This window comes from Falco rusticolus, chromosome 1, assembly GCF_015220075.1.
Source record: "Falco rusticolus isolate bFalRus1 chromosome 1, bFalRus1.pri, whole genome shotgun sequence".
In the NCBI taxonomy this organism is placed as follows: Eukaryota; Metazoa; Chordata; class Aves; order Falconiformes; family Falconidae; genus Falco; species Falco rusticolus.
The window spans coordinates 53,771,770-53,787,007 of NC_051187.1; the positions used below are offsets into that span (position 1 = coordinate 53,771,770).

Genomic DNA, 15,238 nt, shown 5'->3' on the forward strand with positions numbered 1-15,238 from the left:
ATTTAGAAACAAGCTTTGAGCTGATGACATGGCAGCATATGATATTCATTTTGTTAGAAATGAATGTGCTAGTAGTGCTAATTTCTTCCATACTAGGATTCAAGGGATACTATCAATTCATCCTTGTCTCAGCATTGACTTTTTTTAAGATGAGCTTTAATAATGTTGGGTGGTTCCCCCTGACCCCCAGTCTTTTGTAAGTAAGGAGATGCCAAACATCTCAGCACCAGAAGTTCTCAAAGTCCCAAGTCCATTTTACCAGTTCCCTAGTTATATTTCTTTCCAGGTTATGGAGGAGAACAACACATGAGGAATAAAACTACAAGTAACGACAAATCTGGTGTGGTTTTTTGGCTGTCTTTATACTATGGAGGAGAACATGGGCAAAGAAAGGGGACTTTCAAAATGGGAGACAGTGCCTTTTGTTTTTATCATCGTTAAATTAAAACTCTAATTCTCTTCTGCAGGCATCGGTTCTTTGGATTTGATCCTTGAATAATAAACATCATGAGCAACTACAGCGTGTCTTTGGTCGGCCCGGCTCCCTGGGGTTTCAGACTTCAAGGGGGCAAGGATTTCAACGTGCCGCTGTCTATCTCTCGAGTAAGTGCATTTGCCTCTTTGCCTGCGTGTGGGTATCTGTTATGCTGTGGCTGACCTGCAGCCTTCAGACAGAAGTATGCAGAGCTGTTAATTAGAGATGCTGGGGCTCAGCTTGTCCTGTGGCTTAGAGGGCTGGGACCGGGGTGTGCGTGATGGGGGTGCGATAGGAGAAGCCGGGAAAATGAATCTTTATTGTCTGAAGGCTCCAACAAAATTATCTTAGGAAGGATGTGTTCATTTGAAATGGTTATTTGATCTGCATTTATTTATGTGACAAACAAAAGAAACCGCCCTTGAATGCCCCTCCCTGCTCCCACCCCGAAGACACGAGGTGCAGAGGCTGGCAGGAGACAAGCAATTTTGTGCGCAGGGCTCAGCCTGTGCGGTTCAAATGGGAGGCAGCAGGGAAAAGTCACTCATGAAACCCTTGTTTATTCAGCAGCTCTTAGCAGCTTGAGGATCTCCTGGTGTCTGTTATTGCAAATCCCACTATTTACAATAAAAAGGCACTTAAGTGACAGTAGTTGTAAATAGCAGTCTATGCATGTGTGCCTGAATGAACGTGCCAGTTTCTCATCAGCATTTCATGGAGTATGTGCTCTGAAGTGGTATTCAAAGGATTTGAGGAACTAAGTCAAAACAAATGTGATCTTTGTACCCAGGCACTATCTAGTTTTCTACTTTAAAGCCACGTTTTCAGGAAAGGCTTGCCTTTCAGCATGGGCTGGGTTTCAAAGCCTTCTTCAGATGGCTGAAGCACTTCACATATAAAATACGGGGATGAACTTTGCAGTATTGAATTTATAGGATTATTAGAATTCTCTGGGTGAAGAAATTGGCTTCTGATGGCTCCATATACTCTGGAACCTTCAAATCTGATTTGCAGTGTGGAAGCATTTATGTACAAATGACCCCTTCCCTGTCTGCAGCTCTCCTCTCCCTCCTGCATATTTGTATAGTTTAGTGACAAAGATTAATTATTTTTTACACCTGTTGGGACTGCAGAATTGATACTGCCCTGGGAGACGGAGCAGGTTTCTATTTGGGTTTATGCATCATGGCAATATTTTTAGCTAATCTCAACTAGCAATTCAAACTCTGCCAGTTCATTTAGACTTGGCTTATCCTATCCACTTGTGGATTATGCTGGTGAAGTTAAAATACAGTTTGGCTCTGGAATATTATTTTTATATGGCTAAAATGGACTGGAGAGCTGTAGGAATGCCTGCCTACAGACAAATACAGCAGATACCTGAGTCAAAAAGGGGTTGAGGAGCAGTTTATTCCAAAATTTTGGGGATTTTAAAGCTAAACTGTAATTCAGTTTCTTGTTCAGTAGCTTGTTACTCCTACAGTATCGAGTAATGTGACCTGGGGATGTGGATAGCACTCTTCTGATTTGTCAGTAGAAGTGCTCTCACGACAAGGATTGCGAAAGCATAGACTCTTGCTTGCATCGGTACTTGTGCATGGTACTGATGAGCAGTTAAGCGCTATAGACAGTAAACTATAGTAAACAACTAGTTTGGGGAAAGGGTAGCACTTTTTTGTAGGCACCTCTGCTGTCCTGGAGATCTGAGTGCAGTCCTGCTGTAAGCAGGCTTCCCATCTAGAACATTCTAAAGAGGAAACGTACGTTGAAATTCGCTTAGGCTACTACTGTGTTGCAGGAATCAAATATGCTGTTGCACAGAGTAACCTTGGGGAAGTGGCCTAAGTAGCTACGTATAAAAGCCTCAGTTATGGGATTCCCTAATAACAAATGTCAGTGCCCACAAAAGCAGATGTAATAAAAGATGGGGACCAGGGTGGTTTTAGAACTTTAATTTGTGCATGGGAGGGGGAAGCACAATGCTCAATTAACCTATTATACCTCAGCTGGACTGTTTCTTATTTGCAATTAAGAACATGCAGATAAGTAGACTGCTTGGTATTTATCTCTCTGGCCTTTGGATCAAAAAAGTGCTTAGTTCTGGTATGCCAATCCAGCTTTGGCCCGATAGCTGGAAGAATTCAGTGCCATGTTCCTGGTATGCTAGAACAGCATGTACTAGTCACCCCCCAGCCCTTCTTTTCCTGATGAAGCATAAATGCCTTCCTGTATCTGAAGACTGCTAATTGAATTATTTTAGCAAAACAGTAATGAGACAGCAGAATTATGTTCTTTGGCAGGGAGGATTTCTTTGGTTTGGTTTTGTTTTTAATTTGTCCTCTAGCTGCTGAGGATGAATCTGGCTGCACTGCTGGGGCTAATTTCCTGCTTTAGTTGAAACTGCTTGAAAGTAAGTTCAAATAAAGTACAGTTTACAAAGCACAGAAAATACACCCATTTCTAAAGCTTTTTACTAATGATTTGAATAGATTAAGATCTTGTATGGTTCCCTGGAGAAAGTTTTTTTAGTAAGTCATCTGGCTTTGTTTTCATATGAGTGAATTGATTGTTTCAGAATCAACACAGACCACTGAGAAGGCAGCTACTTAATAGGCATCTCCACCTGATAGATTTGGGAGGCATTGTCACAACACTGAGTGTTGGATATACAACACGGGTCCTCCTCGTTTCTCAATTATTTCCACACAAAATTTATGTCCAAGTTGCAGGATGTTCTGCTAAACAGAAGCTGGGTCAAAAAAGAGTATCGGACCAAGTAATTGCAGCTGAATTATTTTGATTTTAATCATGATTGCTAATAATAAGGGATCTGCTGTTGCTGATACCCGCGTGGATCTGTGGTCTTGGATAAATCCTACTGATGCTAGGAATATGTGCAGTTTGGGAATAAAATTGGTCTGCACTCAATAGATTCTTGACTTCTAGGTTTGTTTGTGCAAGAGTTTGTTTCTGCTGGATCAAAATAAGGAAATGCAGTTTTGGAGATAAAGCAATCTAAACACACTGCTAGGCAGGATTCCTGGAGAGGCTCTTGCCCGTGCTAAGTATTATATTTACAGAATTTGGGGTTAATGGTATCTACAGCATGATCCATGTTGCTTATGTGCAACACAGTAGCTTTAAAAACAATACACACTTCTTTTAGAGTTTGAATTAACATTATATTTGCTTTTGTTTTGGGGGTAGTTGGTTAGTACCCAGTACTTAATTAACATAAGCATTACTGCAGCATTGGAATTGTTAAAGCTGCTTTTCCTTGCAGATTGAAACAAATAGCGTTTGGTATTGATGATACATTCACTATGTTGTGATGACCTGTGAGAGGTTTAGATATTGCTCTAAATGTATGCTTGAAATGTTTGTAGCCTGTCAGTGGTGCAGTCTAAACAGTGCTTGTCTTTGTTTTATGGCAGTGTTTACTACTAGAAACAAGGAAATACTGATGTGAAACTGTAGTTTGAATAGTAATGCGGCCTATTGTGCAATATATACCCTCCCACCTCATGAAAATACATAGGATGTTTTCTTGTATTTTGTTCAATCCTGCTGGCAAGTCTAGCCATCTACTTTCAGAAGATGTTTTGTTATCTGTCTTTCTCCAGTAGGAATTAAATGGAATATGGCCTTCTTGAAATGCCTGACCTGACTGACAGCTCTGTTTTTCTACAACATATTTCACTGTGGGTCATCCCCCTCCTGCCCCCAACTTCTTCCTGCTTCACTGATCACTTTGCCTTTTCAAAAAAAAACCCAGAACAAACAAACACCACCCCCACCCCCCCCTCCTTAGAAATAGCTCCTTCTTTGTGCAGTTTTCCAGTTTTCATTGTTTCATCTCTTTCAAGTATGTTTTCCTGTGTTGTTGTTGATGGGAGACTTGTGATAATGAATCTGCCAGCCAGCGGTACACCCAGGGAGGGAGTAGGTGGAGGAGCAGCCCACCATATGATGAAGTAGGGAATGCATGTGCAGCACATCTGCTGCTCAGTTCTCATCCCACGTGAGCATATTGGCATTCTTCATGCTGGTATTGGGAGGTCACTATCGGAGGAGTTGTCTCTGTTCTCCCACTTTCCTTTCTTGCTGCCCAGGTATGTATATGGTTACTCAGCAAGCTGTCCACGTGGATGGAGTGTGTATGGATGGTTTTGCACAGTGTTTGCTTATTCAGGCATTTGGCTTTTGGCTGCCTTAATATTTGGAAGCAAGCTATTTTAAAGTCATTAACATCTGTGAAAATAATAAGGAAAATGATGCTTTGAATAGAGCTAGAGCATGTCAGCTTTGACTGGAGTCTGGCTGAGCCTCTTGCCCTTGTGTTTGTGTGAATTTTATTAAGCCATATGCGTCATTTCCAGTAAAATAAAGTTTTGTGTAAGTATGAAATAAGTTATTGCAGTGGGGGACTTGGGGAAATGGAGATGTGAAATAGGAGAGAAACACTGGAACAACTGCTGGCCTGGCCGGTGATAATTGTGTCAGTAACTTTATGCTTCATCCTGGAAGCTAGTGAGAGCTACTAACTAAGCCCTAACTGGCAGCTGCTGGCCTCTCTGTGCTGGTTTGATTTGTTACCAAGTTGTGATGGTTTGCACAAGATACAGCTGAAGTGGCATGGGGTCAGAGGTACCGGTGGAGATCACAGCGCTTACCTGCCGGTCCTGCTCCTGTGGCAGTAAGTGCGGCATTTTACAAGAACTATCAGTGATTATGAAATGGATGGGATTAGCCAAGACATAAAGCAAGAAGTGTTACTCTGTTTTGTTTAATTCTGTTTACAAGATGTAGTTTACTGAAAAAAATACTGAGAATGACAAATGAGCTACCAGTGCCAAAGTTTGTATCCTCTCTGCAGCGAGGTCTGAAGGAGCAGAGGTTTTTCTTTGGAACAGAGTGGAATATGGGCAATTGTAAAGATCTCAGCTGCATAAGTGGTTTAATATCAGTTAGTTTTCTGAAATCCTGAGTGCTGGTTAGTGCTTCAGAGTTTGCGCAGTTGCCTGCAAGCAACATCCTCCTTTTGAGAGCTCCTCACTTTAACTTCAAGATGAAAAGAGATCAGTTGGTACCGACATAATTTCCCAGTTGCCCCTCTTTTTCCATTGCTGTCTGGTGTCTTTGTGTTGAAAATTGGGAAAAGGCCTATGTTTCCCCTGACCATTTGTCTTCCTTCCCATGTCTATTCTGTTATGCAATGTGAAAAAGCACGACAGACCATCATCAGTGGAGTGGGGCTGGGAAGAAGGGAGGGTGTGGGGGAGAAGAGGCAGAAGAAAAGTGTCTGCATCTTGTCTGTTTGTGACCTTATTTGTCAGAAAACCTCCTCAGACCAAGTAGGAAGCAAACTTACTTTAAAATAGTTCCTCTACTGATGTCATTCCCCCAGAAGTGAAGCTGGCTGTACTGGGGGAAAAAGAACCAAAGACCTTGCAGCTAAGCGATATCTGATGTGATGTGTGAACATACTCTTTTAACATTAAAAAATGCTGGTAACTCTTTTTCCTCTTATAAGTGACAGTTTAGTTACAGTCTGAGGAGTACAAGCTAAATACTTCATGATGAAAAACCTAAAGTATTTGTTTGCAGTGTCTGCTTCTCAAAGACAGATGTCATGAAAAAATAAACACTTGATTAGATGTTCAGAGCAGATGCAAAATTGGCAGTCCTTCCAGAAGCCAAAAAGCAGGACCATTTATTAAATAGTAACTGCAAAAAAACCAGGCATGTTTTCTTTGTAAGTATCTGGCCCTGGAGGCCTGACAACTTCTGTCGACTTCCCCATCATTCGGAGAGGCTATTTTTAGTGTAACTGGTTTTCTCATTATTCATTGGCCGATGCCTATCAGAACGCATTGTGAGAATAGACGTAGTGTTGAAAGGTTTGTTTGTTTGGCTTTGGTATGGAGCCAGGAGATAACATTGTTGACTTTTTTTTTTTTCTTTTTGTTTTGAATTAATAAGAATAGATTTCACATGTTATCAATATAAGGGAAAGTGTGAGAGAAAAATGTCTCTCATGTGCCTCAGGCAGTGGAAATGTGGGAAGGGTGATGTTCCTCCTGCCAGTGGTGGAAAAAGAAAAAAAAATATTGAGGCTGAGGTTTGTTTGAATAAATATGAGAAATGGAAGTACATTTACTTCCATAGGTGGCTGTTACAATAGAGACGGAAGGAAAGGAGGGTGCTGCTAAGGCCGATGTTACACGAGTTTTTGAATGACTCAAGTCTGCAGGGTAGTAAGAGTAAGGGAAATGTAACAAAAGTATCTGTTCAGGCTCCCTTACTATAAGAGTTCCTCAAGCTGAATTTGTGGAGAGGGGTATTTTCTTAGAAGTGTTAACATGGGTAGAAGAAAAAGGCGAAGAACTTTGGGCACGGAGTCCTTTGAGGTGCAAGTGGCTTCACTTACCATGTTGACTTAAAGCCTTGCTTGTGTTAAGGAATTTGTACTGTCCTGCAGCTCTGATGAGAGATGCTGAAGACATTTGGTGGGAGTATCACTAACTCCACTAGCCTGGTTTAGATGCAAACAAGCTACTGCTGTAAGTATGTCGGTAGGCGATTGTGGGCTATACGGGTTTAGATTAGGGCTGTGATGGTCTTCTAGGACAAGTTTGCTGATAAATCAGGTTTGTAATTATGTTCACTTCCAGGAACTGTTCTTGAAGGGTTTTCTTCAGGAGCATGGTCATGCTGGTAGTGCCGCGCTGTGGCAATTCAATCCCTTCTTCCTAAGGGTGGGGGGTGTGTGTGTGAGGAAAGAAGGCATTAGGAGCTTGTGCTATGTGTATACCCCAAAAGCAGCCTCTAACGACTTGCTTAAAACTAGATACATATGGAAATGAAGTTCAGGGAGAAGTAGGAAGAGAGAAACAAAATGCAGATGCTGTGAGGTTTGGTACAGCTGCGAGGAGGGCAGGCTGCTGCTCAGATACCAGCCAGCTGCACGTGTCTGTGGCCACTAATCACTTCTGCAGAACAGACCTAAGGTTTCAAGTGGGGAATGAAGGCCACCCTTACTGGACAGGCTGTAAAAAGTCTGATTTAAATGACTTGTGTAGCACTGCACAGGGGTATTCCCACTTTCTTTTTCCCCTTCTCTGCTTCATTTGTCACTCACTGTTCAGCACTGTCAGTTAATGAGGTAGTGTCCCCCACACGGTACCTTTGCATCTTTTGACACTTCAAGATACCAGTGCAGTTCCCACCACATAGCCTCTTGCATATGCTGACCCAAGTAGAGAGGCAGTAGGGGGACAAAATAGCGTGTTATAAATTGAAGACTGTATCACAACGCACATCCTCAAAGCAGATAAATAAGTGCTGCACTGATGGAATAAACTGTGCACCAAAACTACTGATCAAGGAGCCACAGAGCACAAAGAGATTTCTGTAGTCAGTCACTTATTTTTACTTATTAGGGAAGACAGCAGTCTTCAGTGTTTACAGTCCAGAAAACCTGGAGTGAAATTACTAATTCTGTGACAGCTGGGTGACTCCTGCCTATAATCTGTTGAGCTTCAAGATATGTACCAAGTGTTGAGTCCCCACTCAAACCAGGAAGATCCTAAGCATTCCCTAAGAGGCTGGTGGTTTTTCTTTTACTGTAGTTCAGAAAATTTCAAGTAGAATAGTCCATAATATTTTCCTATTATGGATTATTGTAATTGTAGTTGCCATCTTACTCTGAGTTAGTCTTGTGTTAGAAACTTCAGCTTAAACAGTTAAGCTTAGTAAAAGTAAAAGCAAGAGAAAATGGCATCTGATAGTTGAAAGTATTTGAAAGTATGAACTCTGGCAATTGCTGTCAGCTGTGCCTGTATCAGAGCAAGTAAAATGTAATGCCTTGTGTGAAGTCTCATAGGCTAAAAAGTGGATCTTGCTGCGTCTTTAGTCCTGTTGGAAAGGTCAAATGGTTTGCATGTTAACTGGATATGAAAGAGTTTGGCTTACCCTGGTCTATATTAAGGGATGACCTAATGTGGTATCTAGCTCCTTCCTTAACAAGTGATCGATCAATGTGAAGTACTTACCATAGGAAGGCAACAGAAACATTTTGTGTTAATTACTTCATAGTTCTTTTGAAGGCTTGAATAATGATTTAGATGCTAAGCATGGATTAATGTAGAGTGTATCGAATTCAGAAAGGTAAAACTCCATGTTTGTTAAGCCTTTGTTAAGCAGATCATCTTTAGACATTCTTATACCCCAAATTTATTAAACCTGTGGAAAAAATTATCCAAGTGTCTCCTTGAAGTGTGATATTGTAGTAATAGCACTTCAGATTTTTAAGAAGGAATTTGTAGAGTGAAGGCAAAATGCTGTAAATGTGAAAAATGCAGACATAAATAAAGGGGTTTTTTTTGTTATTAAAAATATTATGTCACCTTGGTAGAATCTCTAGCTGTAGAACATTTTTGTTCAGAACACTTAAAAAAAATAAAAAAGCAGCTTTGCTGTGCAAGTGCTGCCACAGCCAGGGCAGCTTAATCTCAAAGTTTATAGAATATCTGCTGTTAAAACTTTTTCTTTCTAATGTACATCTTATATATGACAAGCCAGCTGTAGTTAGTTCTGAGTCCAATGCTGCTACTAAGTGAAACTTTTCTTTCTTTCCTGTGAAGTAAGAGGCCAAAATTGCTGTATTTATTAGGGAGGGTGGGGGAGGGGGAGTCTCCCTTGCCAGTGACTTTTACCTCTTCTCTTTGTGGTTCTAGACATAGCTTGGCTTCGTGTGAAAGACATGGAGAGGTAGACTAATGGGATTGCCTGTCTCCAACTTGCTCATGTATCTAAACAATTCCTTCAGTGACGTTCTATTTTTCTTTACCTAATGCCTTTAAAGGGGGTGTGTGGGGTGGGTGGTGGGAGAAGAGAAGAGCAAACAAAAAATCGGTGGAAATCTACAAGCCAGAGAGCTTGTGGAAGTTGGGTTGGTCTCACTTTTATTAGCCTGATAGGGAAATAGAAGGCTTGTAAAGCTTTAAGCATGAAGGACATCTTGGTAGAGTAAATTCTTGTTTCTTGTTGGCTTTCTGCAGCTCACTGTCAAATCACAGTGTTTTGAGTCCAGATCAAGTGAGGGTGTTCTCTGCTTAGTGTTTAACGTGGCTTGGTAACTATCATTCAGGAATGAAAAGGCGCCTCCCCAAATAGGTATTTTGGCAAGCAGAATATATTCAACCCTCAGGGGACAATGTACTAGTTCTTTGTGAGGGACTTTGTCTGGATTCATCAAATATAGTAGTAGTGATCGAGGGACGCAGCCAGCCTTGCTGAAGGAAGCAGCAGCGGGTGAGAGCAGGCAGCACTGCATCCTATCTGGCAGCCTGGGTTCCTGTCCTCTTAATGGACAGAGGTGTGTGGGGGGGAAGAAACCCCGATGCCTTGGCAATTAACGAAAATGGGAATAAGCTCACGTAATACCTAACACACTTCTATGTGAACCGGCCCCCACCCCTCGGTCAGTGGTAATCGCTGGCTGAAGAAGGTTGGCAGAAGAAAACCAGTGCTTGCATCTCCCTGTCGGAGCTCAAAGCCAGCTCCACGGATGAAACTCTTCCTCTGCCAGTGCCCTAAGCAGGGATAGTGGGTGGCACTGGTGTAGCAGAGGCGCTCTCTGGCTGGCAGGCTTGGCTGGGGGAGCCGGGGCTGCTGGCACTGTGGTAGGGGGCAGGTACCTGGGGACAATAGCGTCTAGAAGTGTGGAAGCCAGACTTGCTAGGACATGTCTGTCAGCATACTAAGCTGTAAGAACTGCCACCGAATGCTTATTAAATTACAGCTTTTGTCAGCTATGGATACGGTCTATTCTCTTCACTTTCCAGCTGTCGTATTTTGGCAACTGGCTATAAGCAAAAGTCATGTAAGCTCCTGCTACAATGAATCTCCTTTGAGAGCATATTCAATTTGTAAATTAAATTATGTTGCTATTGTGCAGATTGAGTGTAATCCTGTACATGCTAAGAGCTGAAGTCTCGGTGCTACACAAACACTTGAGCAAAAGTGCCATTTTAAGCATAGAAATTATTTCCGTAAGATGATCCTTGCTTAAGGCTCAGCCGATGTTGCTGTGTATTGCTGCTCAGCACCCTGCAGTGTTGGGCCTTCAGACTGCTGTTACCAGAAGGAAAGAAACTTTGACTTGCTTGGAGGAGACAATTGACCTTTCCCAGCCAACTGTCTGCTTTCTGTCAAAGGTGCTTTAGCCAGGGGTTGTTAGCTGTAAGAGAACTGGCTAGCGGAGAGATTTCTATTGACATCCTGAGAGCTAGATTAAAACCAGACCTTTGACCAGCCAGTCAACCTCTGTCACTAAAACTATAGGGCTAAATCAGGTGGTTTAGTAGCATTTGGGGATGAGGAGACTTTGTGTATTAGGTATGTGGTGGTGTTTTACTACCTCTTGCTCTGGAAATGCTGGAGAGATGCTCTATCCCCTTACCTCTCTTAGCGATGTGCGATTATTGCACTCTCAAACTAGAGATTAGTACCTCGGAGCACGTCCTTTTGGGGGTAGCTTTGTACAACTGTCTTTTCTGAACTATTGACTAAAATAATTGAGCTCCTGAACAAAATACGGATGAGTATTTTTGATTGAAAGAATAAATTTTGTGTATATGTCTAGAAATGCAATTGACTTTCACTGTGAAAACTTAGAAGCTTCCTGGAGGTGTGCATTTAAATCTTGGAGACTTGAATTCTCACAATATCTCTCTGGGTAAAAGTATTACCATCCCTCTTATGTCAGAGGGAACATGATACACTCTGGCTGGTTGAGTAGCTCCTCTGTGAGAGTATTTTCTTCCATTGACACATCTACACTTGAACTTTAAAATGCTGAAACTGCTGATTATTAGAACTTCAAATGACATTAATTTGTTTTGATACCTGACCTGATGAAAACTGCTGCTGTTGCAGCTGACAGTCCAGATCAGTTTATAATTCTGTCCTGGATGGTGTAGGATTAAATAACTGGAAATTGCTCACAGGAAACTCTGATTACAGGAGTCAAAGTAAGGATTTAGGACAAACCTGTTGGTGTTGATGCTTTACTTTAGCCTTCTCCAACAGCAGGAGGTCACAAACTTCTGGGCTTTCCCCCCCCTATTGCTTCCTCCTTTCAAATGTAAGGCACGCTTTTGGCATGGTAATGGAGACAGATGGGTGTAAGTACACGATTTGGACGCTGTAGCTATTGATGTCAACTGGTTCCTGACCTCATCAACAGGATGGAGTGCCTGGAGTGCTTCTGGTAACTCCAAATGCCGATTCTGTCACTCGCTGACAGTGCGAGCAGCGCTGTACTTGGTGTTATTGCACAGCCTAACCTGCGCCTGTTCACTTAGCTCAGTAATCACCCTGTTCCTGCTCTCGGACTCCTTTACTAAAGGCAGCAACAGAACATATTCCCGTGGCACCAAATGAGGTCTTGGAGAGCTTCTACTGTCCTGCTTTGCCCTGATGATTACCTAGTACAGATCAGCCTTTATCCTATAGCATGGACTCTTTCCCTTGAGAGAAACTCCTGTATGACCGGGTGGAGGGGGTGGTGGGGTGCGGGATGTGGGGGGATCTGAATATGGGGGAGTGGTGAGACCTCACAAGAGGGGATCCTTTATGAGTTAAAATATTATCCAGAATAAAAGGATAAAGATGAGCTTTGTGACTTGAGAGGCGTAGCATGCAAAGAGTTTGGACTTACATGCAATGACATTTATGTAATATTAGTTTCAATTCTAGGAAATGTAATGTGTAACAATGGATTAGGAAATACTTCACTTTGGCATTTATGGTTGCTAACCACTCGAATCCGCTGGTTTTCTAGTGCCATTTTTTGTTTTTGCTAAGTAGGTCTGAGTCTTTCAATTTCTCACCTGTTCTAGCGTAAAGAGACAGGTGGTTTTGCAAGAACACTATTTGTACTGCCTTCAGTTTGTTCCCCCTCACTTTCCTCAGGCTGAGGACTTCTATCTTACTACTGAAATAAGTCTACCAGGTGTTTTTGCTGTTGGTTATCATTTAAGAGAAATGCCACTCAGAAGCCATTATTATTTGTGGCATTAACGGGTTTAGGGTTCAGAAGAGTGTATGATGGGGTAGGAATGAAAGGAATAGTCCTAGTTAGGTATCACCCTATGAAACCCCACAAAAGTATTAAACTCAAGTACATAGGATGTCAGAAAGCTCCAAATGACTAACAATGAAAGTTTTGGACTCTGTATACCAGATGCTATAAGTACTTACAGTGTTTTCTTGCCTTTTTTGAATTGCATAAATACTGTACTGTAAGTCTGTAACCATCCTTTTCCTTCCATTTTTTCCTTGCTGTGCCAGACTGTGGTATGTCCTGGCTTTACTGTGCCCAGCATTGAGTTTCCGTTTAAACAGAAAAGCAAGGCTGTATGGCAGCTTTTTCTTTATTGGTACAGTTGCAGGAAATCCTTCAGCATCAAGGAACAAGCTGCTGTTTCGTGAAGCAGAGTGCATCTGGGTACCACTGGATTTCTGAACAAGCATAGGTACCATCATCAGCATGCATACGCTTTGGGTTGCCAGCCCAGAAAGCACTGCTGGCTTCTTCAGAGAAAATTCTGTAGTTGGTGTTACTTATGGGAGGTGGGGAGATGGGTCTAGAGGTGGCTTCTGCCTTTCAGTCTCCGGACAGACTCATGACCACCTTGGGTGTGGAGACTTCAGTACATATTTCAGTTTCTTACCGCCCCATGCATGGGGCTACCTGTTGGAGCCCACCACAAGATTTTTGTTGCTTTCCCAGCTTCACGGCAACGATAGCAGTTCTCCTCCCTCAGCCACTGCAGCCCATTCTGATTCAGGAGAGCATATGGAGTGGTTTGGTTTCACGTGCCCATGAGGCTGTTATAATGTGATAGGGCTAAACTGCATTGTAAGGAAAGTAGCAACTTAGTTGAGTTGATACCTGTTCAGCAATAAATGAAGTTTAAAGGCAAAGTGTTGATTAAAACTCACCCAGAAGATACCCCTTTGGCCATGCCCATCCTTTTTCTTCACACTGGGAGGAAAAGTAAAGGTTGAGTTGTTATTGAAAGGCTTGAACTGAAATGGGTCAAAATCGAAGTCATCAGAGGGTCCGCACTGCAGTACAGCAGAGCTGAGTTTGTTTTGCCAGCCATCCCATAAGGAGGAGGAAGTGCTTTGGGATCCCCACCAGTAACCCCAGCTAGACATTACTCAGGACCACCCATAGCTGTTTTTGACCTCTTTTGCTGTCTTCCTGCATGCTGGAGTGATATTCCTAACGCAGCCCTGCCAAGGGATGATCCACAGGAAGGTTGCTCCGGTCGAGATTATAGAGGAACCCAGAGCTCCTCATGCTGGTGCTATTCTTGGGTGTCACAGTAACTGTGGACTTTTGGGAGGGGAGTGGTGGTGGGTGCTGTTAAACTCCCAGTTCTTTCTATTGATGTGCTTGTATCAAAATGTGATTAAGTTTAAATCATTGAAATAATCCCTCAGTGTTGCATTGAAGATTTAAGAAAAGTAAACTGGAAAACCTAGCGAAACCTGAGTGTATCTTGGCACTCAGATTGTGAGATTAAAAAACACTCCTTATTTCTAGGGCCTGACTCATGGTTTTTGAATGTGTGAGGGTGGCAGCACTAGATCCTATGGTCAAGTAGCATAATAAATATTTCAGGACTTTAGGGCACAGAGCTGTGCCAAATATTTTTCTCGTGTTTGGTTTTTTTTTCCCTAATTCCCAAAACAATTTTTTGCAGATCTTTTATAACCTGGGTTGCATGTGTAGTTAAAAAGACAACATGTTAAATCTTCAAGTTTCTGAGAATACTGCCTCAAATCCAACTATTTAAATCTATTACGTAGCGACCAAAGTGTTGCTGGCTGTCTAAAAGCTGTTTTATTGGGACATAATGTATGCAGTTTCACGTATATGTGGTAGAGGAAAGTGAATTGCAGAGCAGCTGGTGTGCTAGAGACCTTCAGAAATAAACAGTATGTGGCATGCGTAGTAGAATTTAACACTGGTAGGAAAATAAGTAGGGCAAAGTGGCAGGTTATTAATGATGGCTCCAGCTTCTGGTGGCAGCATAAGCAAAGTAAAAGAAAGCGGGGGTGGGGGGAAGAAATCAGGTGGGATTTGAATAATTCTTCCTGCCAGCCAGGAAGCCCTCAGTGCCCTGGAACTTGTTCAGCCAAGTCGTAAATGAATTCTCCTCTGACAGATTGTGCTCTGGGGGAAGTATTTTTCTATTAGTTTTCACGAGGCGTTGCAAGTTGCCACGAGCCCAGAGTGTTTCAAAGGGTGGAGGGGGCTTTCAGCAGGGGTATGCAGGAATGTCTTGCTTGGGACTTCATCAGATGTTGGGATGCAGGGTGCTACCGGTGAGGAGCTGGCATGTCACCCGCTGTGCCGCAGGGTCACCCCCGGCGGTGCGGGGAGGAGTGGGCAGCTGGGAGCGTTGGCCTCATGAATTTCTCAGATGTGATTTGCCAGAAATTCTGATCGACGTCCTGCTGTACTTTAAAAGGAGAGCAGAACTGCTACTTTGCTGATCTCCGACTACCGAACGTGCGGTGTGAACAAGCTTCCCAGTGCTTCGTTCTGTGTGCAGTGATGAAATAATGGGGTGGATGGAAGGCAGTGGGCGGTGGGTCTCTTCTGTCTGCAATATGCAGATGAAAAAGATGGAGGATGAATATGTACACTTATTTCTGTAACTTGTCCATTATGAGTGTGCT

At 42.6% G+C, this 15,238-nt stretch overlaps 1 protein-coding gene across 6 annotated transcripts in view; it reads left to right on the forward strand.

Moving 5' to 3' along the window:
- PDLIM5 (PDZ and LIM domain 5) overlaps positions 1-15,238 on the forward strand; it is a 132,948-nt gene that overhangs the window by 2,617 nt on the left and 115,093 nt on the right. For all 6 annotated transcript variants that reach the window (XM_037379611.1, XM_037379620.1, XM_037379591.1 and 3 more), the window contains exon 2: positions 468-603. In XM_037379611.1, the coding sequence (XP_037235508.1) occupies positions 508-603 (96 nt within the window). In that variant the 5' untranslated portion in view covers positions 468-507. The remainder of the gene's footprint in view (positions 1-467; positions 604-15,238) is intronic.